Here is a 23153-nt window from a genome sequence, read left to right as displayed (position 1 = left end):
AGCATGTGCAGAAGAGGCCTGTTCACCTCATGGTGGCTGGGAAGCAGAGGGAGAGAAGGATCAGGGTCCCAATATTCTCCTCGAGGGTATGACGTAGCTCCCTCCAACTAGGCCTTACCTCCTGAAGGTTCCACCACCTCCCAGTAGCTCTACAGCCTGGGCACCAGTCCTGGAGACACAGGTCTTTGGGGGACATTTTAGTTCCAAATAACCATTTGTTTCATCATGTTTTAGAAATATACCCATTTTTCTCTTTCTACTTTTGAATCTTTGAAAGGCTGTCCTCTCATGCCTGCTACTGCCTTGTTGAAGGGAGAACTGGAGCTGTGGAAGCTTTGCTTTCCTGTGACAAGGTGTCCTGAGCATGGTCCGTATTTTTCTAAAAAAAAAAAAAAAAAGTTGCTAGGCCCCTCCTGAATCTGCGAGTCCAGTCCAGAATCTGCATGTGTAACAAGTACCCTTTATGAGATCCGTAAAAGGCAGGACTTAGCACAGAAGGAAAAAGGACTGGAAGAGGAGCAGGATTTCTTCCAGGCCACAGGACCATTTTAGAAATTAACTGAAAATGCATTTTGAATCTTTATTCCATGCAGAAGACAGAAGGTGTGCTGGGGGCTGAGTCAGGTGGGTGGACATTCTCCCTGCTTGGGAAGAATCACTCTGTAATTTTCCATCAGTGGCTGGTCTGCTCAGGGTTTGTGAAACATCTCTGAGGTTGCAGCATGAAGTGATCAGTGTTGGGAGCTTTAACTAGTAATTGTGGCTTAATATAAATATATATAAATATGAGCAGGCTTTAAATGGAGTGTTTGAAACTATTCCCTCTATATAGAAGCGTGTATTTATGTATACCATGGGTAAAAAATAAGTGTCACGGGTGGTCACATTCCAAAGACATGAACACATGCACAAAGGCACTGGCCAGTGAGTACAGAGAACCGACTGGACAAGAGTTTGAAGGCAAGAGATGTGCAGATGTGTTAACTAGAAAGCCACAGGGATGAGAAGGAAAGTGTCTGATGACGTACATGGGAGTATATGGGATGCACCTGTCTGACATCTGTGTAGGGGAGATGAGCTTCTTTATTCTTCTTCACATTTTGATCACAGACAATAATATAAACTATGTGAAATTATGAACTCCACAGACGCAGGAGCTATGTCTGTATATTTCTTATGTCGTAGATACCATGCAATTTAAAATTTACATTTGTTACCCAATCAAATATTAGAGGAAATGATAAACAAGAAGGGAAAGGAAACCCAAAATAATTAGTGTTTAACACAAGATAACACTTTTTTTGTTTTGTTTTGTTTTTGTGTCCATAGCCTTACCTAAAATTTCTACAGAGTTTTTGACAGAATAAAAGAAACATAAGGATTATGTAAAGGATAGATAGAGGACTATAACAGGATAGGAGTTCTACTTTTATAAAAATATAGTGAGAAAAAAAGTACTATTTATATTTTTAAGATAGCTTGATCTTTTTTTTTTGATAGCTTGATCTTTTTGACAAAAAAAAAAAAACTTTTCAGAACAAAGTCATCATTCTTAGAATAGTTTCCTAATGCTAACTTGTCCTTTATGTTAGAAACAGTCTTCTGAACTAAGATTTAAAAAAAAAAAAAAAATTGTTGCTTTAAAATGTACTTTTTCTCCTTATTTGGCCATTTTTCTTTGTAGTGAAATCACAGACTTGGAAAGATAGGTTTTTATTATTTCTTAAAAACAAATGCTTTTTATAAATAAAAGATAATGGTTACATATAACACTGGTTTTTCATTAAAAAAAAAAAAGGCACAGAATAACCTGAAAAATTTCCCAGAATTCTTTTCTGCAGCAGCGTGGCTGGTGGAGAGTGGAAGGGGGGGAGTCATGCAGCCTGAGCTGGGATTGGGGCTTCACCAGCTACTGACCTTGTAATCTTTGGAAAATCATTTTCTTTAGGATTCGTTCAGGATGATATTTGAAACACCACATTGCTGGGTTTCAATAAATTAAACAAATGCACATATGAATCTGTGTGAATCTGAGTGACAATACTTCTTGTGTGAATCTGAGTGACAATACTTCAGAGAGCTGTTGTGAGGACTAAATCAGTGCACAGTTGAACCACTCCATATACTTTGTATCGCTGTTATTATCATGGGATCAATATAAAAATAAAAAGGAGAGTCATGTCCTCTCATCTTGATTGGTAATTCAAGAATGTTTGATATAATGGATACAAACACGAAGCAGAGTTCAGAGGCATGTCTGGAAGATTCTAAACAATCCTGAACAAAGATGTATAGCTGTTCAGACGACAGAATTCGGATCCCAGAATCTTCAGTTTTAGAGATTCCCTGAGAGGTAGGTTGTTCAGGAGGATGCCTGAAGCTCTGCTTGGGTTTGAAATTAAGTAGAATGGAGAAACTGGTTTTCTTAAAAGGGAACAAAAACATTTGAATTGACAGATTCGGAGAAAAGAGACATTAATCCAGCGGAACCCTTGAGGGAGGATCTAGGAAGGAGCCTCTGAGAAAACCAGGGTGCAGGGGCCATGCTGGTAGTGAGAGGATATGGGAGAAAAAACTCACTTTCACGACTTTAAAAAGTTTAAGGATATAAGTGAATGTTCGGGAATAGCCAACATTTCTCAAATTGAATATTAGGTTTCCTCCAAAGAAAACAACTCAACTGCTAAAGTCAGCCCCTTCACTAGTGCCAAGAAAATAGTGTTCAGTTGTCTAGGAGAGCTCTGACTCAGTGAAGTATCATAGAAGTATCAGCTCTCAACCGTAAACCATCCCTTGGTAATCCTTGAGAACATAAGAGATTACCAATAAATAAATGTACAGACTCATTCCTTCAGGAAAGGAAGTAAATGCCTACAATCATGATTCAGCCTTTTAAATTCAGTTTCCATGTGTAAATGTCATAGCTGCTGGGAAATTACTGATAGTCTGATCATTTTGTGAAACCATTTTCAAAGGTTTTAGTCTAAAACCTGGACAAATGTTTTTAGAACCAAGGGAATAATGATCCCGAATCTCTTTAGTCAAAATTAAAGTAATTAGAACTATTTTTTAAATTACACGATTACGCATATGGGTAAGCATACAAGATAAGACATGCATGTTACGTGCAAATTTGTAAACCTATAGTTAAGTCCAGATCCAGTTTAATGTAACCACTATCTGAACAATCATTCAAGTTTAAGAAGATGTATATCTTAAATGGACTTTCAAGTGTGACAGCATCGGATTTGGAGTTGTAACAGCAAATTTGGATGTTAATTAGTATCTCAAACGTATCTGTACTGGGCATAGACATTTTATTTTTCTTGTTATTATTCTCTAAACAATACTGTATAACAACTATTTGCACAGCATTTACATTGTATTAGGTACTATAAGCAACCTGGAGAAGATTTAAAATGTACAGGAGGATGTGTGTAGGTTATATACAAATACTATGTCATTTTATATAAGGAGCTTGTTTTTCCAAATATTTTCATCTATGATTGGTTGAATTCATGGATGAGGAACCAGTGGGTATGGAGGGCCACTTGTGCTTACATCTTTGTTCTCTCCTACAATTTTTCTCTATATTGATGAGCATGCCTGTTTGTACTTAAGAATATAGAAAAAATTAACCTAAAATTGCACGTATTCTTTAATCTAGGTTTTCTCATTTATCTCCCCCATTAAACTTTGGGCTTCTTGACACATTGCTTTTTTATTTTGTATATCCCTTCCCTGTCTTACACCTAGTTCATCAAATATGAGTTAGTATTGGATAAGCCACTGAATAACTTCATCAGAACCAGGTTATAGGACAAATTTCTAAACTAATCAGGACACATATTTTTAAAGGTTTCCTCTTTGCTCTTCCTCCTCCATCCCAAAGGTGTCTCAAAGACACCAGAGGGAAGGCAAAACTCCAAAGTGTTGGTTTCAGTTGCCCTCCAGAGAGCTGCCATGGCTTATTGCCACCCACATGCAGGCAGATGTTAATCAAGACCAACTAGAGCAGATCCTAGCCATTCTGATCCTTACACAGATGAAATGAGGCCAGTGGCAGTAAGGGCACTTTTCTATAATAATCCAATAAATACTTTTGAGATGATGCTTGTTTTTGTCATTTGTATTAGAGTCCAAGAGTGAAGCCAAGGAGAATAGGAGATAAAGAACACATCCCCTTGCTCCCATACCAAACAGAAATTCCAGAGATGTTGCCAAAGTTCCCCATAGACTAATCACTTCTTAGGAGACTTTGAGAACTACAAAATCTCCTTTGCACTAGAAGGGCCAGATGTTATTGTCCAATTATAACCATTCATGGGTACATGCAGCCACACATTGCACAGTCATCTCTAAGTGCACACAGGAGGCACAGGAATGGAATTGATGACCCAACCCAATTCTTTTCTAACCAAGTTCAAAGAACAGGATCCGTGGTTCCTCCTTTAAACCAAGGCCTCCCACCACTAAGGGGCAGGATCATTTTCAATTTAGGAAGCCACTAAGATAGGAAAACTTTCTACCCAAGAGCAATGGTCTATAGTGGTGTGATTGGGTAGCTATAACCACAGATCATCCTCATATTGTTTGCACCAACAGTTGAACTGAAATAAATTCCTGAACCTTTATCATATCTAGTTCCCCAAATATTCTTTAGATAAATCAAATTACTTTTTTGACCACTTGGCGTTATGGAATATCTTAAACTCAATTTTCCTAGATTGTTGTCAATAACTAATTTATATTTTAATTTTAATTGAATTGGAAGTTATGGTTTATATTCTAGAGCTTCTCTGGTTAGACACAGAGAATTCCAAATGCGTAAGTTATTTCAGCATCCAGTTTTGATGAAGAGGTAGAGCTCAGAAGGACATGGGGGTGGGGGAATAAGAAGTTAGCTAGGTAGTCCAGGGACAGGCACCATGCTCTGCATGAAGAGCAGAAGTATACAGGAGAAAGTGGAAACATCACACCTGGTGTAGGGAAGCCCCTCCCTTCACCAGAGAGTCTAGTAGCTTTTGGCAAAATATGTATAAGGATCAGGACCAGGTTGGAGAGCAGTAAAAAGGGGAATTGAGAGCACATTGTAGATACATAGATGGTGCAGAAATTTGTTGGCTAACAGAGGTGATTGTCAAGTCACAAAAATTATGTAGCAGAATTAGGGAGGCCTTACCTTGATTTTGTTAGACTAATCCATTTGATATTTGGTGGATTTTGATCTACAACAATGCAAGTTCAGATCATTCAACCCAGCAATTGAGGCATATTGGGCAAAAGCTTGTCAAGATGCTCTGCCTCCACCTATCCTGGTGATACAGACTTCATGGAGGATTTGCTTCTAGAGATCAGAGATTTTTTTACCTGAGCTCTGGAGTTGCACAGAGGCCCTCAGGGGCATCCTGAAGGTGGCAGAGGTGGCAGAAAGTCTCCTCACAAGAATAGCAGAGATTCATGAATGGATCCTAGAACCCTCCATCAGCACTGAAGTCAGAAGTGCCATTTAGTCTGCTTCTTGCTGTAGAGTTCCACATGATTTGTAAAGACTTTTTTTAAAAAATTGTTTTTACTTTTGAAAGCAAAATTTTAAAACATTTAGAGCATGGAGTGCGTTTTCTTAAAATGATCCCAATACAAACCTTGACCTTCTAGAATATAAAAATGTTAAAACTGTAAGTCCAGAGAACATGAACAAGTGTGTTGATTACATCATTTCATGAAAGGCAAGAAAAGAATTTTCATTTTTGAAAATGGTAATCCTCCTCCAACCAGGTTAATGTCATATTCAAAGAAAGTATATTCAGAACAGCACTGTGAGATTCCTGAGGATGAAAGCCTATTTCTCAGCACATAAATGAAAAGTGAATCTCGGCGAATGGTTATAGAGAGAAAAAGGTTATTTTTTGATTCCTTGAACAACTTGGGACAAAGACTAAAGGAGAAAAACAGTTCAAACCCCATCAAAAAGAGCTCCTATTGAAGTACATCACATAACGTAAAGCTGCCGCTTCAATGGTCCAAGGCTGTGTGTGGGAGTATTTGCATAGACTTGACAATTACTCATCTAAACTCTAGGCTGTATCTACTTATTCCATTTTTGACATATTTTTACTGTTAATAACTAATCGGTTCACTCTAGAAGTAGTTGAAATCATTGAGCGGCAAGTATATTCAGATATTAGAATTTTTCCACATGATAGGGATGCACAGGTAAGATGGACAAAGTTGTTTGGATTCTGTGGACACAGTCACAAGCCCCCTCTATGTCTACAAGCTGCCTTAAGCATAAAGCACTCTTTGAAAACTTAAAACCAAGTATCCTTTTAGCAAATATTTTTTAATATGACACCATTTTTGACTTTAAATTTCAACAACTGAACATATTCTTTGAGTTTTTTTTTTTTTAAATTGGGCATTGAACCCAGAAGTGCTTAACCACTGACCAACATCCCCAGTCATTATTTATTTATTTATTTTGAGACAGGGTTTTGCTAAATTGCTGAGGCTGGCCATGAACTTGTAATCCTACTGCTTAGCCTCCTAAATCACTGGTATTACAGGCTTGCACCACCAGGCCTGTCTTGAGATGTTGTTTTGTGGGGCTGGGTTGAGAGTTACATTTTAAGGGTCTGCCAGTTCTCCCAGAAATTAGAGTTATTGAGTCCTTTCTAGTAAAGAGCTAGGGAATCTGTCTTATCCTATACTTTTAATGAGAATGATAAAACAATCTACTTTAAAAAAAAAAGATTATGTTAGGGAATAGAAGTACTTATCCACTGAACAATACTCACTTGATTTTAACACAAAGTGAGCAAAACCACCTACTACTGGCTGACAAAAACCAAAAAATATAATTAGATTCAAATTCTGCTGCTGACATAAAACCCAAAGACACTTCTGCACAACGATCTAAGAAGGGCTGCTTTCTAAGGTCAACTTAAGACCCTTTGCATGACAATTATACTTCCTTTACTATACTTTGTACTTCATTTTTTAAAAATTAGTTGGTTAAGCTGAATTCAAGCCTGTTTTCATTTAATGTTCAGATTAGTACTAAATTGAACTGCTAATGTCTGGGTCCTTTGTTATGAAGGATTTTCTTTCAATGCCTATGAGAAGGGGAGCTTAGCTGTCTAAGTATCAGCTTTAGACTATCTAGACTCCCTGGAACCATAGGGTGTAAGAGGGCTGGAGAGTGCCCCCATTATTTTGAAATAGATGAAATTGCAGAACATTTCCTACACAGGTGTTTTTCAGCGCAATCTTAAAAACTGACATACACAGTCAACTTTGAGAATTCAAGAACCATTTTCCCTTGAAGAGATGCTGGTTTGCTGAATGATCTCAGAAATTCAAAGCTATGTTCTTTCCTCTTTTTTATACTCTGCACTCTCTTAGCATGTTACACCCTAAGATACTTACGTGAACTTTAACAATAGTATCATTTACTTAAGTATTTACTAGTTTGGATTGTGGCTGAGTTAGTCACTATGGATAAGGGCTAACCTACAGAGCACTAACCTACTGAAGGCTATGTGGCCAGAGGACCCGTCCTCATCTTGACTGACATGTTTTATTGATAGGGCCTTTCAGTTCTCACAGGTTTTTAAAAATATTATATTAATCCAAAACATTTCTTTAGAGTCCTGCTGGTGGTGGTTTTGTTCTGGGAGCAAACAAATCCATGTATTTTAGAAGGATGATTGCAACTGCAAACTGAGAGGGTTTTCATGAGAAGCTTTTGGAAAGTTGTAAGTCTCAACATAATGAACCCAAAACCTCCTGTACTACAGAGTTTACGTGCTGAGTTGACAAAGCATTTATACTATATAAACTCATTGTTTATCAGGAATGAAGTCATTAGATTTGTCTAAATGAACAAGTTTTGCTGTTGGTTCAATAGAACCATCATTATGAAATTCACACTTAAAAGATCTTACTCAGATCCTCCACGATTGATACTAAAAAATTTCCAAGTGAGATGGGGGAGCTAGAAGTCCTGAGCTTTCCCTGGCCGTGAGGCTTTGAAGAGTACTAAGAGATCCCAGAGATGAAGGGGAATCTGGAGGTGGAATCAAGGCCAGGAAATTTAGCTTCTCTGGATAGGCTCTGGATTTAACTTTTTTTTTTTTTGAAGGAAGAGAACAGGTTTCCTCCGAACATTATATAAAGGATTAAGAGAATTAATAGACTCGAGTTGTTTTAGTTTTAGAAAATGATCTCGGGGAGATTATCTAAATTCCCTATGCCTTAGTTTCCCTGTGAGAAAATGAAAACAATAAGGTCTGAGCCCTCCCAGTCACAAAGGGGCAGATGTTGAAAACAAAAGATTTTAGCCTCTATGTAGGAAATGCATGTGTAAAACATTACCCGTTTACTAAAGCACACGAAAACACACTGTTAACCCCACTAGCGATTAATATGCATATTTGATATTATTCAGTCCTCATAAAATTGTGGTGGCCAACATGTTTGAAGTGCCAAGAACCCTGAGGAGCTGGTTTAGGTATTAACACTAAGTTCTAAGCTGGGAGATGCCTCAAGGAAGATAAGAGACTTGCTGTTTGCTTGGTGGCCAAAAAGCCTTCCAGCCAGCAGTTGGTTTCCTTTCCCTTTTTATGAATGGCGGTAGTATTATGCTTCGGTCTGCGTTTTCGACCAAAGCCATTCATAAAAAATAAAAACAAAACAAAATAACAACAACAACAAAAAAAAAAAACTTTTTCTCGGCACAGTCTGGAGCCATTGGGTGCCAGAGGCCGGGAAAACATCCTGGCAGCCCTAACCACAACCAGCATTAAAGTATTCAAGGGTCTGTTTGTTTGGTGGTCTGAGAAGTATGAAGTGCTGTGTCTAAGGGTAGCTGGGGAAGTTCTGTGACATGGACTAGGCCGGCAGCCAGGGCTGGCAGGGGTTCAGACATTGTCTTTCCCCTCATTGAAGTGTCAGGACCTAATTCATGGAAAATTGGGTGAGCTGGCAGCCCTTTCAGACGATTTCATTGAGACGCACTGTGCAGGAGTCACATGAATGCGGGATCCCGGGCCAAGAAAGGAGGGGGATTTCTGAGCAGTAGGAACCAGTCAGCCTGCAAGAATGTGTGTGGATTTGAAACGGTTTTGGAGTAAACATGTGTACAGGTGTAATCGGCAGGGAGAAAAAAAGAGGAGGAAGAAAAGTAGTCTGTTCTTACAAATGACCCTTTGAAATGAATACTCTCAGCAACGCTTTTGAGTCCTAAGAGGCTAGAAGTCCTAGTTATCCTTAATTCCATTTCACCTGGGCTTTTATGATGACATCATCTCTAAGGCCATTGAAAGAAACCAGGGAGAATTTTTTTTTTTAAGTGAGCCAAAGTATCTTGCTGGTTATTTTATTTTTATCATGTGTCTTTTTAATTCTGATAATTTTATTTAACATCTTTAATATGTGGCAATAGAACACCACACCACCACAAAAACTGTGAGAGGACAGAAAATGCATAGGTGCTTATGCTATTGTGAATTTGACCCAACTTCTGTTACTTGCAGAACTGTAGAAATTCTGTTTCTTTTGCTTGTACCATAAAAGCGTGTCTCTCTCCACATCAGAGTGACTCAATGTATTGGCAGATCTCAGTGATATATAGGTGGAATGAGAAAGGCTTACATTCAGACCTGAGAGCAAGAACTGGAAGTAATCCATTTAAAAGCTGGGACTTTAAATTCGCCTTTCACAAAACTAGAGAAACGAATATTTTTTAATAACTCTATTGGAAAATTAATTTAAGCAAGGGAAAAGATTACCCTCAGATGTTTCACTCAAGAGAGGAAAGTTTTGGCCTACACATATAATTAAATATATATATAGATGTAGATACAACGAAATGTTTTTCATATGATACTATCAAGAAAGTACACGAACTTACAGAACGGGAGAAAACATTTGCAAACCATATATCTGATAAAGGACTTGTATCCCATTCATAAAAAGAACTCTTACGACTCACTAATGAAAAGATGAATAACCCAATTTTTTAAATGAGCAAAGGAGTTGAGTAAACATTTCTTTATAGAAGATACACAAATGGCCAATAAGCGCATGAAAAAATGCTCAACATCATTAGTCATGAGGGAAATTCAAATCAGAACAATGACATTCGACTTCACACCCCGTTTCATGTCTATAATAAAAAAAGACAGACAATAACAAGCATTAGCACATATGTGGAGAAATTGGAACTCTCGTATGTTGCTGATGGGAGTGTAAAATTTTGCAGCTGCTTTGGAGAACCATCAGGCAGCTGTTCCAAAAATGTGGAAAAAAAGAATTGCCATATCGCCCAGCATTTCTTCTCCTAGGTTACCCAAGAGAAATAAAAATACATACACATTAAAACTTACATACAGATATTCATAGAGGCATTACTCATAATAGCCAAAAGGTGGAAATAGCCCAAATGTTCATCAACTGAGGATGGTGGTACATGTATGCAATGGAATACTATTTGGCATAAAAAGGAATGAACTACTGATGCTACAGTATGAATGACCCTAGGAAACACTACGCCAGAGAAAGAAGCCAGACACAAAAGATGAATATTGTATGATTCTTCTTACACTAAATGTATAGAATCGGCACATTTATAAAGACAGAAGGTAGATTCGGGGCTGGTCAGACATGGAAAAATAGCGGAAGTTGGGAAGGAATGGGGAGACCACTGATAAATACAGGGTTTCTTTTAGGGGATATGAAAGGCCTTTATAATTAGATTGGGATAATGTTTGCAGAACTCTCTGAATATACTAAAATTTTTTTGAATTATATACTTTAAATGGGTGAGTTGTGTGTTATGTAAATTTTATCTCAGTAGAGCTATTTTTAAAAATCCAAATATTAAAAAATTAGATCCTTTGCTTAAATGTTGTGATATGCAGACTAAAAGCAAAGTATTTCAAATAAGGGTAAGTTTATTTCAGTATAGTTGGTTTGTATGCCAAGCTTTAATTGAGCATCATTTTCATTGAGATGACCTATATTGTATTTACACACAGAGATTATGAATAAGCACCCTTTAACCTTAGATGAACCATTTAAACTTTAAATTTTCTCCTTTGCTTTGTAAACATTCATCTACATTTAAAATGTACATACTTGATTTTTTTCTTTGTGCGTGTTTTCTTTTAGAGTATGACTTTCATTTGTGTTTTTGTTTCTGTTTTTCCCTTAGCCACAACAAGTTGTTCAGAAGAAGCCTGCTCAGGTAAAATATGATCATTTTGATTTTTCATTTCCAGTTAGTATAAGAAGTAAAGTAAAATTCATACTGAAAAAAGATTCCCAAATTAAACCTTTGATAACTTTTCTAGTTGTGATCATGTCGGTATTGAAATATTCTTGAAAATGTGTTGTAAAAGCTCAGGAATGCATAGTCTGAGATTGTGTCACTAAAAACCTAAAATATCAAGGTCTTCAGTGTAAAAGCAAATATAAGTACTTTAAACAAAACACTTGTAGTATCTCACATGTAAAATTAATATTTAACCTTATGTATTCTACATTATTTTATTATTTTTTTGGTGGTGGTGGAACTGGGTACCCTCACCACTGTGCTATATCTCCAGCCCCTGCTTTATCAATTCTCAAATATCAAATTGTATCCTTCCCACTTGGCTGTTTATATCCCTTTGACTTAATACAGCACTTACGAGTTGCAAATTATTGTTTGAATAATGACGGGGAAAAAATTCGTTCATTGAGTTATTCTGTAACATCTGGTGACCCTAAAATACCCCCAACTAGATTGGGAAACTAGGAAATTAAGTTTTAGTGATTTTGCAGATTAATGAATTCCCAGGTCTTGCTTTCATGAAGGAATCATAGTCTCTGAAGTCTTTGACAACACTAAAATTAGGAACCAGCTTTACTTTTGATTTACTTTACTATATGCCTGGAGCTGTTTGTCATAACTACATTCTATATGCAGAAGCATAAAATTCACGTTTATTGAGGAAATATATACTGAAGAAGACAAATTGAAGATGAAACTAATCATGATTGTGAATGTAAACTATTAAAGTATAAGAATGTACTGCTGTGCTCTTTCCTTCTGGATCTAAATAGACACCGAGGAGGTGTCTTACAGAAAACCTACTGAAGTAAGCCATTAAGCAGTATCATGATGTTATCTAGTTCCTTGTAGATCTCCTTTTTATAATTTAAAATACTGTAGAAGCTTTTTCCCTTGCCTTGCCTGGAAGAGACCCTTGGACAGGCTTCTAGATCTACTATTCTTTAAAATGCTGCTTGGAAGAAAGTTGAAGCTTTTAAACACAAGTAAGAATCCCAGGAAAGTGAATTCAGATCATTACTCTGTATTTTGAGGGGATAAAAGCAGAGCTACGATGAAAAAAAAAAAAATCATCATCATTACTGATTCCAAACCTAGCAGCCCGCAGTGGGAGTAGGTGGACACTAAAAATACTGTTTGTAAGCATTCTGAGAGAAAACAAAATATAAACAAAAAGTGGATATTTCAATAGAAGATCCCAAATATATTTAGCCTTTCATCCTTTATCAGGAACACAATCAAGAGAAAGTGAATTGACAATTCTATGTATTTGAGTCAGTGAATACTGCAGTATTCACTGTTGCATGGTGGACTATGAACTGTAGAGGGTCTGTTGAAAATATGGATTCCAACTCTACTCTTGGTGTTGTAGGGAAGATCAGTTGAACAGGGTCATGCATCAGAGAAAGATGCAATTTAACTCTGAGGTTCTTAACCTTCTCTGAGTATTAAAATCAGAGAGAGAGAGAGAGAGAGAGAGAGAGAGAGAGATGCTTGCATCCTATTCAGTGGGGTACTGGAGCAGGTAGCTGGAAATCCACTATGGTGAGAATATTTACACTCTGGAAATTGACAAATGCTGCAAATCTAGACTTTTTTTTCTTGGAAAGCAAATTATTAAACATTGACCTACATACCACTTGCCCTACTCTCCATTAATTCTGTTTATTTGGCCTGGAGACACAAGCATGAGTATTTTCTGTGAACTCCCTACACAGTCTTAATGTGTAGCTAGGGATGAAGATATTTAATGAAAACACATGAGAAGATGTTTGAACAGTTGTTGAGCAAATGACCACAGAATGTCAGTATACATAGGACAGATAGGAAAGACAGATAAATGAGTAGAACGTCCTGAGTTATTAAGGGGATGATTTTCTGAAGAGTGAATTCTTATTGTTTTGTTTTATTTTGTTATTTAGTTGTAGAAGGGAAAACGGAAACATTCATTAAAGAAAAGAATATGTTAGAGATGAGATGGATGGCAAATAGAGACGCAAGAACAGATATATCACAGTAGAGATCATTAACGTATCTGGAACTGAATGCAAATTGGGCTTTAATACTCCAAAAAGCCTAAGTGAAATCACAGATTTTTTTTTCCCCCAAAGAGTCAGGAATTTCAAAGAAGTCACAAGTGGATTGTGTTGATCAATCTGGCTCTTTTACCGCTGTTTTACCCTGCTCCAAATTTGCCCTTTAAAGGAGAGGAGCTCAGACTTCGAATTAGAAAAAAAAAAAAAAAAGAATATGAGCTCATTGGACTACCTAATTTATATTGTCTAAAGACATAGTGATGAATTATATAAACATGGGGACTACATGGAAGTTCGTGGAGGATAATGTAAATTTTACACTACATTTGAAAGAATCTCTTCCTTTTCCATCTGTTTCTTTCAAAATACCCTCCCAGATGGCTTTTCCATGTGGCAATCTGGATTAACTCAACCTCATATCCTTTCTTCATCAAAAGCACTTTGAGGAGTTACATTCAGATCCAGCTTTGAGGTGGTGAAGGTTTTAGCACAATTAAATATTTTATATGTAAAGAAATGGGCTCAGCAGTGTGCTGAACACTGTGCAAGGAAGCAAGCACTTCCTTGCACAGTGTTCAAGGAGACCTAGATTTTTTTTTATTTGGTCCCATCAGTGGGCACATTAATCTGTTTTTGTCCTATTTATCCATCTAGGAAATAGAATAATAACTGCCTCTTACTTAAACCTCAGAACATTATGAGAGAGTCATAATTATATGAATTCCAGAAGGTATTATTATGTTCTGACTTATTTTGGATGGCTGAGTTTTTCATCTGAGATTTATATTCTCCAAATTTGAAAATTCTGATTTATTCAAAACTACTGTCTTTGTTGCATGTTTTCAAAAATAAAGAATTTTTTTTTTAACTAAGGAAAATGGTATAGTAATTGTTAAATCCTATCAATAGGATTAGAGCAGTCAGTGGCTTCCTTGCATGTATGTCATATGTATGTGGAATTACAAAGACTCTATGGGCTTATGCTATCAAGTTCTGAAGCCTCAGAGATTTGAGAAGACAAACTGGGATGCAAAATAGCAAACATCATTCTGAGAAGATTTTTATATTTATCATAATTTTCAACATCTACTTATATGTTTGGGTTTGTGTCTAGAAGTACATTCTATTCCTAGAAAGGAATCAAAAATTAAGGGAAGCTCCTCTGTGAGCGCTTATGTTTGGAAAATACACCAGATACCATTAGTTGCAAACTTCAAGTGTGTCCCATAATCCTAATGGGAAGGATTATCATCCCTTAAAAGTCTAAAGGGAAAAATGTGCAATTTTCTCATAAACTTTTTTTCTAAATTCCAAAGCCAGTAAAAACAAGATGTACTGTTCGACGTATTTCTTTAAAGTGATAAAATAAGCAATAAATGGAAGTTAGCTAATTAGAAATAAGTAGAAACTAGCTAGCTCTTGAGCAATTTGAAGCGGTCAGCTATATGGATTCTGTTCTTAACTTGAGAAGCAAATGGTGATAGGTTTTTCTTTCCTTTTTATTTTCATAAAGGTACACCATAAAGGTATCAGGTTATTATTATTGATAAAGGAAAGGAGTTTTGTTTCTCAAGATTTTATTTTGGTTAAAATAAATCCTTATCTTGGACTTCTAAAAAGGCTTGGCTAGTTTATCACATGACATCGTTCCTTGATGTTCCCGTTTTAAAGCTTTAGACTGAAATTAGAAGTGATTCCTTTTATATAATTCAGATATTTTTACTTACCTTGGCCCTACCCAAAGGGAAAATGAGTTTTTAAAATTCCCAGACGTTCTTCATGTTTGAATCCTACTTTCTCATTGTTATGTAGCCCTGGCAAGCTGTACTGTAGCAATTAGGACAGGTATAAACCTGTTCTTTTCAATTTCCCAATGAGAGAATTGGAAAATTTGTACTTCATAAAAGACTATAAAAAAGCTTTCTGTTTCAAAATAGAGTTTTTTACCTGCAAGGAACATCTTCTGTGGGTGGCATGCACCTGGGCAAAGAAATCTCAGTAAGCCTTGGTTATCATGGGATTTTTCCCCCCTTAAAGAAAAATGTTGAATGTTTTTACAGAGACTTCAAGGGCAGTTTTAAGGATGTTTATATTTCAGACAACCTAAACATTGTTTGGAGCAAAATGAGAGATTTCATTTTGGGACAAGCAAGTTGATGAATTGCAGTCAGCATCTTGTTCTCAAAGAAGGCATTTTTACTGGGGGCTCTCAGTCTAGACACACAAAGAAAGAAGGAGAAAGGAGAAAGCATTCTCACTCTAACACTCATCTTTTACATGGTACCTTGGCCAATGCAGTAAATAGTTCATAATAAATCAGACTTGCAAACAGTTACTCGTCTGCTCACTCAGGGGCATCGTGATTTATACCACCTAAGTCACAAAGAGTACTGATTTATTTATTTTCCTACTTATGTTCTTTCAAGCTGGTAAAACATTTTGTGGGCCAGTAAATGTTTGGTACCAACTGGCAAAACATGAAGGATCATATCCAAGGTTGCCCTAAGTGGTACTATTTTGTTGTATAGGAAATACTTTTTGATTTAACCTCTGACCTCTGGCATTGCAGAGGTCAAGGGAAAAGGAGAGAGCAAAACAGAAACCATCATTTAACCCTCAGTAAAGTAGCTCAAGGACATAGCAGCACAGGGAAATTGGAGGGCAAAGGAAGCATATCAAAATGATTATTAACCAAAACCAGATGAAGTCATTAGCTCAGCTAACAGTTGTAATAAAGGAATATTGGCAAGACGAAGGCAACTGTTTTTTGGCAGGCACTGTCTTGTAAAGATAAATTCTAACAGAAGGGAAAGAACATCACTGAATTTGAGGCAATTTATAAAACTCCAAAAGGCAAACTGTAGTACTTCTGGACTTGACAGATTTGCTATTAGAGTTTTCTACAAGTATGACAGCTTTTAACTGTGGAAGTCTGTGGATTAGGCTCAGCATGATATGGCAATGTCTGCTTGCTTTTCCTGTTCATATTGCAGAAGGCTTGTCCTCTGTATTTGGAGGTGAGCTGAATCAAAACCATTTATTTATTCAATATCTAAACTTTCTTCTTATTATCCAAACATTCTGACCCAAATTAGTAGGGAACAAATAGTAACTGGTCTTAAAACCTAATCTTTCTAAGAAAATCCTTCATGATTGAATAGATATAGGTGGCTTTGTCTATGATATTTCCTTTATATACAGAAAAAGTTTACTAGTCCCTCAACTGTCCACTGAGTAATTATTTGTTTACTTAACTGTGAATATTGATATTTTCATAAACTCTTAACACAGGATAATGGAAGATAGGTGCAACTATGATAAAAATTCAGAAGTGGATAATTTGTTTTTTGACAACAAATACAGCAGCTAAGCAAAAGTTAATACAAGTAGAAAATGAAGGGCAACAGCTTCTCCCAGCTTTTGCCATCAGTAAGCATGCCTGGAATAGAACCATGAAACAGCTCAACCTAGCCACATGGCATGAAAATAAGAACATTGCTGAACAGTTTTGGAAATAGTGAAATAAATTCCCTTCCCCTGAAAGATTTCTTCATGCAAGAATCCTTTCCCTACATCTTAATTATTTTTCAAGTGTAAGTATTCTTCCATAAGAACTGGAACTGACATGGAAAAATTGATCAAGCCTGCAATCCTCAGAAATTGTGATTCCTTGCATACTGTAATCCCAGAGAGTTGGAAGGCTAAGGCAGGAGGATTGCGAGTTCAAAGGAAGCCTCAGCATTTTAGCGAGGCCCTATTGCAATTTACAGCCTTAAAATAAAAAATAAAATAAAAACTCACTGGGGATGTGGCTCAGTTGTTAAGCACCCCTGAGTCTACCTGGTATCTCCCCACAGAAGAAAAAAGAAAGAAATCCTGACTCCTGAAACTTGAAATTAGTTTATACATAAAATGATTTCCCTATTTGAAAAATGTAACTCAATCTCAAAAAGAATTTTTTTTTTTAAGTAGCTCTTGATACCAATACTGAGAAGTTTGTAGTATCCTGGGGACCAGTGATACCTGGGTGGCGTTATTTTTAGTACCGGAACTCTGCTAAGGGCACAGAGAAGACAAACAGAAGTGCATGTTAGCAATCTAAGACATTTTATTTTCTTTTGGGAGTACCGTTGAATAATAGTTTTCCCACGTAGCTCACCTTTTTTTTTTTCCTCATGCAACCCCACAGTGCCATTAGACAGGTATTGCCATTACTGATGTGACACAGTGGGAGCAAAGCAATGGTTACACAGCGCTTGGTGGCATGGTGGGCATTTGTGGCCAGTGGCGTCTAAGATCCACCCTTTATACACCAATCATGCCCCATAAGAACTTAGAGCCAATTATGGCATTGCTGGTAACACATACAAAGCAATGCTGCCACTCATGTCTTGTTACGTACATATAGCTAAAATAAAGAAAAGATCAGTACAAATGCTGTAAATATCCCAACTTCTCACATCTCCTTTAGAAAAGCATATTTCCCTCATAGCATTTCCATCAGAATTCCTTGTACTTGCCAAGTTATATATGTTCCATTTAACATGTTTTTTAAAAATCTGCTATAAAGTTTTCCTAGTGGAAGGAAATAATCACTTTCCATGAAGTTAAACAGCCTCAATCCATTTTAAATTAAAATATCTGACAGAAAAATAGAAAAACTTGGCTTTGTGGCCTTGTGGGTCTCTTAGCTACAGATGAAACTTGAAAAATTGGTTCCGGGCCCCTTGATGATGAGGAAGAAAACCTTTTATTTCTGTTCTGACTGGAATGACTGGAGATAATTGGGAACACAAAAATTCTTAGACCTTAAAGAGTTGAACATATTGAAATGACAAAAAGAATGTCACTTTCCCTTTCTTGATATCCAGGTATTTGTAGATGTATTGGTGGGACAGCTTAAATTACAATAGTATTTCTGGCCTGCAGCATCATATGATAGAAGTTGCAGAACTCTTTGTAATTATGAATTTTTTTAAAAAAAGAGGACTTATTAAACCTGATGTGGACCTCTATGATTTTGCCCTCCTAACTACACGCACAGAGGGCCACCAGGGCGACACAACCCTTAAAGTTTACAGGGAGAGCGGTTCCCCTTCCCAGTTTCATGAAGGATTTACTGGCCTCTCTTCTACTACAGATCTGCTGTTTAGTCTGCATCTGAAAATTAAACCCAGAGCTTCAGCTCTCAGCCTTAAATACTGAACATCCTTCCCGTGTTACTCCCTTACCCATGCTTGTGTGGTAAGATCCATGATGAAACTCAAGATATTTTAAGAATCCATCAAGCATAGGAGTTAAGGTTGAATATTAGATTGTCTTCTTTCTCCTTTTTAAATAACTTAGTCAAAGTGTGCCCAGAGATATGTAGCTTATGCATCCTGTTGAATCAACTTGAAAGAATGGCATTCTATGCAAACCGTAATTTCTGGTTTTAGTGGGGATTTTTTTTCAAGCTTAGCCAAAGCAATGAAAGAGTTACATTTATTAAATCCCTCCCCCCCCCTTTTCCCCATGAACAAAAGGAAAACTAAGGCAAAACGAGTGCAGTTTTCCAATAGCTATAATAAAAATATAGTTCTCTAACTCTGCCCACTCCCTTTTCCCCCCTCTGCCAAAAAAACACACATTTCACCCCAGCGTGGTGCAGCCTCAGTTGTCTTTGTAAAGTACCTATGTGAACGGCTGGGAACTGTTCAGTGTTTAGAGGTTTTAGTGGCTGGTGCTCATAAAAATGTCACTGTGCACTTCCTTTCTGAAAAGTCCTTTTATCACAACATTCCTGAAGCCCCATTCCAACAGGTAAGCCTTCTTGACCAGAGAGCTGCTGTTTGGCTTTCCCACCCCATCAACTTGCCCCTAATGAGATGTGTGCAGCTCTTGGTCACAGTATTTCAATCCCCTTATTACTTCAAGACTGCTGTTGAGGAGCTGAATGCACTTACAGGTCCTTCGGCAGTAAGTTGCAAACATGAAAACACTATGAAAATACCTGGAAGTGCAAACTGTTATCTATGATAAGTTAAAACAGTATTGAAGCCCAGGGGTCTCTACCAACTTTACTTAGCTGTGGGGGGGGAAAAAAGATTCTTTGGGGATTCCAGACTCAGCTGCTTATTCCCCATACCCTTTGTTTCTGTCTACTCTTTGCACCGCCGAAGCGCCCTGTGTGAAAGTCTAAGCAGGCTGTGACACCTAGGAGACCAGAGGGTGGGTTTTCCAACCTTATCTTTGTTCCAGACAGGGAGGATTTTTCTTCTCTTAATTGCATACACATTTGTGACACCGCAGCCACACATCAAGCAAAAGGCCAGGTCACTAGAGAGGTGAGAACTGAAGTTTGCAGACGTGGGAAGTGCCAACGCCCCGCCAGCATCATCCGCTTGGCAGCCATGCCTTCCTTTGGAGGGTGGCCAGTAGAGACCATGCCAAGAAGAGAGAGCTCTCCACTAACTAGACATTTGAGAAAACCATCGTGCTGAGCACGTGAGAGCAACATTGCCACCAAAAGTTTAATGGAGTGAGACTCCTCACCCTGATCTCCTAGTTACATTCCCAGTACTAACTGATAGTTACTAGCCGAAGAATTTCAAGGTCAGCAGAAAGATACATAAATAAAACAACTACCCATGTTAAGAACTGTTAAGTAAAGGAAACAATATCTACGACAGTCGTTTTCGGCTGAGTTGTGTCTAAAGGGTTTGATTATCAGGAGTTTCAGGAGCTCAAATCAAGCAAAGTTTCTGGGAATGTTTTGAAAAGCTGATCACATCCCATCCACTACAAGGTCTTTGTAAGTTCATGGCCTGAAAATTCTATTTCCTTCCGGATTTTGAAGTACTTTGGTTTCCAGATAGTGGAGGAAAATCAAACAGAGATGGAATAATCACAGCTAGATGCAGGAGATTTTCCAGCTTGACTGAGCTCTATTAATTTGTTAACTGTGAGAAGATGGAGTAAAATATACCTGCCAGCTCGTACTCTGTGGTCTGTTTCTGAGTAGTAAACCAAGTCCACACCTCGTGTCATAATGAGAAGTGAGTCCTTTGGGAGCAGACAAAGAGTGTATCTGCCGAACAGCTTAGTGACTTTCTGGAATTTAAATATTAAGTGAAAAGACAAGGTCACAGGGCAGCTGCTCCTTGGCTTGCCTCTCTTTCGTCTGTCCGTGGCTTTGATCATGCTACATCCTCCTTTGTGACCAGGACTCCACAGAGAATCTCAGGGTCATGGCCTGTTGCCTCGTCAAGAGGTATAAACCTGCTGCTTAAATATGTGAAGCCCGCAGTTTGGGGGCTGGTGGGGAGAGAGGAGGTAGCTTCATATGTTCCACATTTCCCACAAAACCCAAAGCAGACTAAACAAAACCGGTGTGAAATCTCATGACTTGATGCTGCCGTGGTTATATTTTTTAAGCTGTAATCCATTCATTTGTATGTGTGTTTATTCCCAGGATTTACAGCTCTCTCAGTCTTTGGGGGAAAGAGAATGTTTGAAACCTTTTGCAGAGGGTTTGCAGTTAGCAGTGGCCTGTGATTCAAGTCCAGTCTAGAGTGCGTATGAGTGTGTGCATGTGTGGGTGCACATTCAATGGGTGTGTGTGAGTGGCCGGTTCATGGGGGCTTTTTCCGTCTCGTTTGCTGCTTTTACGCAAAAGCGTCACACATGGTAGCATTTAGGAGCTCCTTCACAGCTGAAGTGTTTCAGACGCTAATGAATGGAAGTTTGGTCATCTAATGCACTCAAGCTCTAAGGCATGCTTTACTGAATGGTGTACTGTAGTGACCTGGGAAAGGAAGAGAGGTATAAATTGTGTCAGTTAGCCACCCAGACAAAATGAAGCCATGTGGAAAATCGAATCTATTAAAGTATGAAGGCTGTTATAAGCTGTTTTAAGCTGGCCATCCTTAAAGGGGCTCAGTTTGCTGCGAGAGTAAATGTTTACCTCTTCTCCCAGATCTTTTTCACATGCCATCTTAGGAGACAGTGTGCAGCATTTGATAAAAATCATCCTCTCACTAACGACGCTTTTATCAGAAATGTTTATTGTCTCCGCTTTACCACCCATGTCCTGAAAGGTACTGCACATTTGTTAAATAAGCAAAAGTAAAGAGAACTTTGCTGCTCGAACCGGCTTGCAGAAACCCCAGCAAATTCCAGAGCCATAAGGAATCAGAAAAAGGAAAAGGGAAGGAGGAGTTAGATTTTTATGAAGAGGAAGCCCTTCAAAAACATATATATTAGATTTTCTTTGCTTGGCCAGCCCACCGTTAAATGTTTGGGCTGATGTGGATGGATTTAGTATTGAGATTGAACAGCTATGCCAAATTCCGTCGTTGTCTCAAAATGTGCTACAATAAATGCAAAAAAACGAGGATATAGCCTGGAAAGGAAATTCTCAGTACCCTTATGGCTCTTTTCTTGGTGTCCACTAGTGCTCTTGCCCACCTCCACACAAGGCCTAGAGGGCACACAGATTCTGACACCCATCTGACTTGGCTCAAACTCGGCAAGTGGACTTGTCTGTTGTTTTGGTAAAAGAGGGGTAGTAACAGACAGTACCTAAAAGCATCTAGTAAGCACTATAGAAATACCAGCTATCATCACCAGTATCTGGAGGATGGGTTTATTTATGTCTTAAGATCCCCATAACTTCATTTTTTTTTTTTTTGTACTTGTAGGTGGGTTTTTAAAACTGATGATTGGCGTGCTGTCGGGGGGTAAAAATTTTATCCATTTCTTTTTTACTCTAATTAGTGAGTGAGTACATTGGCTTACATTGGCCTGACAGTCTCCGGGAATGCAAACAATTGAATTTGCTGACCAGCCGCCATGATGTCAAGCCTTAAGTCAACAGTGGCTAGGGAGGGCTCTGGGAAAAAACAACACCTTGATTCCTCAATGACAGGGCAAGAAGCCCTGGGAACCAGGGCTGGCCCACCATTGGATGCGCTTTTGAACAAGCTTAATGTGCAGTGGGAACTGGTCACCTTCTGCTCTGCGGGCAGGAGCAGCGCGCAGGGACCCCCCGGGGTGGCTAACCCTGTGCGCTTGTGTGTTGCAGGAGGAGACTGAAGAGACTTCCTCCCAAGAGTCGGCGGAGGAGGACTAGGTGGCGCCAGCGTTCGATTTCTACCTCAGCAGCAGTTGGATCTTTCGAAGGGAGAAGACACTGCAGTGACCACTTACTGTCTATGGCCATGGTCTTTCCACTTTCTTCGGGGCGGGGCGGGAGGGCGAGGGGCGGGGCGGGCGAGGGGCGGGGGGCGGGGCGGGGCGAAATCACGTAACCTTAAAAAGGACTATATTAATCACTCTCTTTGTAATCCCTTCACAGTCCCAGGTTTAGTGAAAAACTGCTGTAAACACAGGGGACACAGTTTTAACAATGCAACTTGTAATAACTGTTTTCTTTTTTTTTTTTTCCTTAACCTACTAATAGTTAGTTGATCTGATAAGCAAGAGTGGGTGGGTGAGAAAAAACTCATGAGTTGGGTTTAGTCAATCACCGCGCTGCATGCAGACAAGAAATGTGTCACTCTGGTGTCACCGGGCATTTGTATAGGAAAGCGGTGTGTGGCTCTGCGCACACCTCACACCACCCCACACACCACCCCACCCGCTCGCCCCGTAGTGAAGCCTGTTTAGAACACCAAAGATAAGGACTAGATACTACTCTCTCTATCTCGTATAATCTTGTAGACACTTACTTGATGATTTTTAACTTTTTTTTTTAATTTCTAAATGAGACGAAATGCTGATGTATCCTTTCATTCAGCTAG

The 23153-nt window shown here is 38.3% G+C and overlaps 1 protein-coding gene across 1 annotated transcript in view; it reads left to right on the top strand.

Annotated features, from left to right (window-relative positions):
* Hmga2 (high mobility group AT-hook 2) overlaps positions 1-22595 on the top strand; it is a 120449-nt gene extending 97854 nt beyond the window's left edge. The window contains exons 4-5 of the mRNA XM_078053206.1: positions 11216-11248; positions 22436-22595. Coding sequence (XP_077909332.1) covers positions 11216-11248; positions 22436-22483 — 81 coding nt within the window. The 3' untranslated portion in view covers positions 22484-22595. The remainder of the gene's footprint in view (positions 1-11215; positions 11249-22435) is intronic.
* Positions 22596-23153: the final 558 nt, after the last annotated feature.

This window comes from Ictidomys tridecemlineatus, chromosome 6 (genome assembly GCF_052094955.1).
Source record: "Ictidomys tridecemlineatus isolate mIctTri1 chromosome 6, mIctTri1.hap1, whole genome shotgun sequence".
Lineage (NCBI taxonomy): Eukaryota > Metazoa > Chordata > Mammalia > Rodentia > Sciuridae > Ictidomys > Ictidomys tridecemlineatus.
This window is presented reverse-complemented; position numbering and strand designations above follow the sequence as displayed.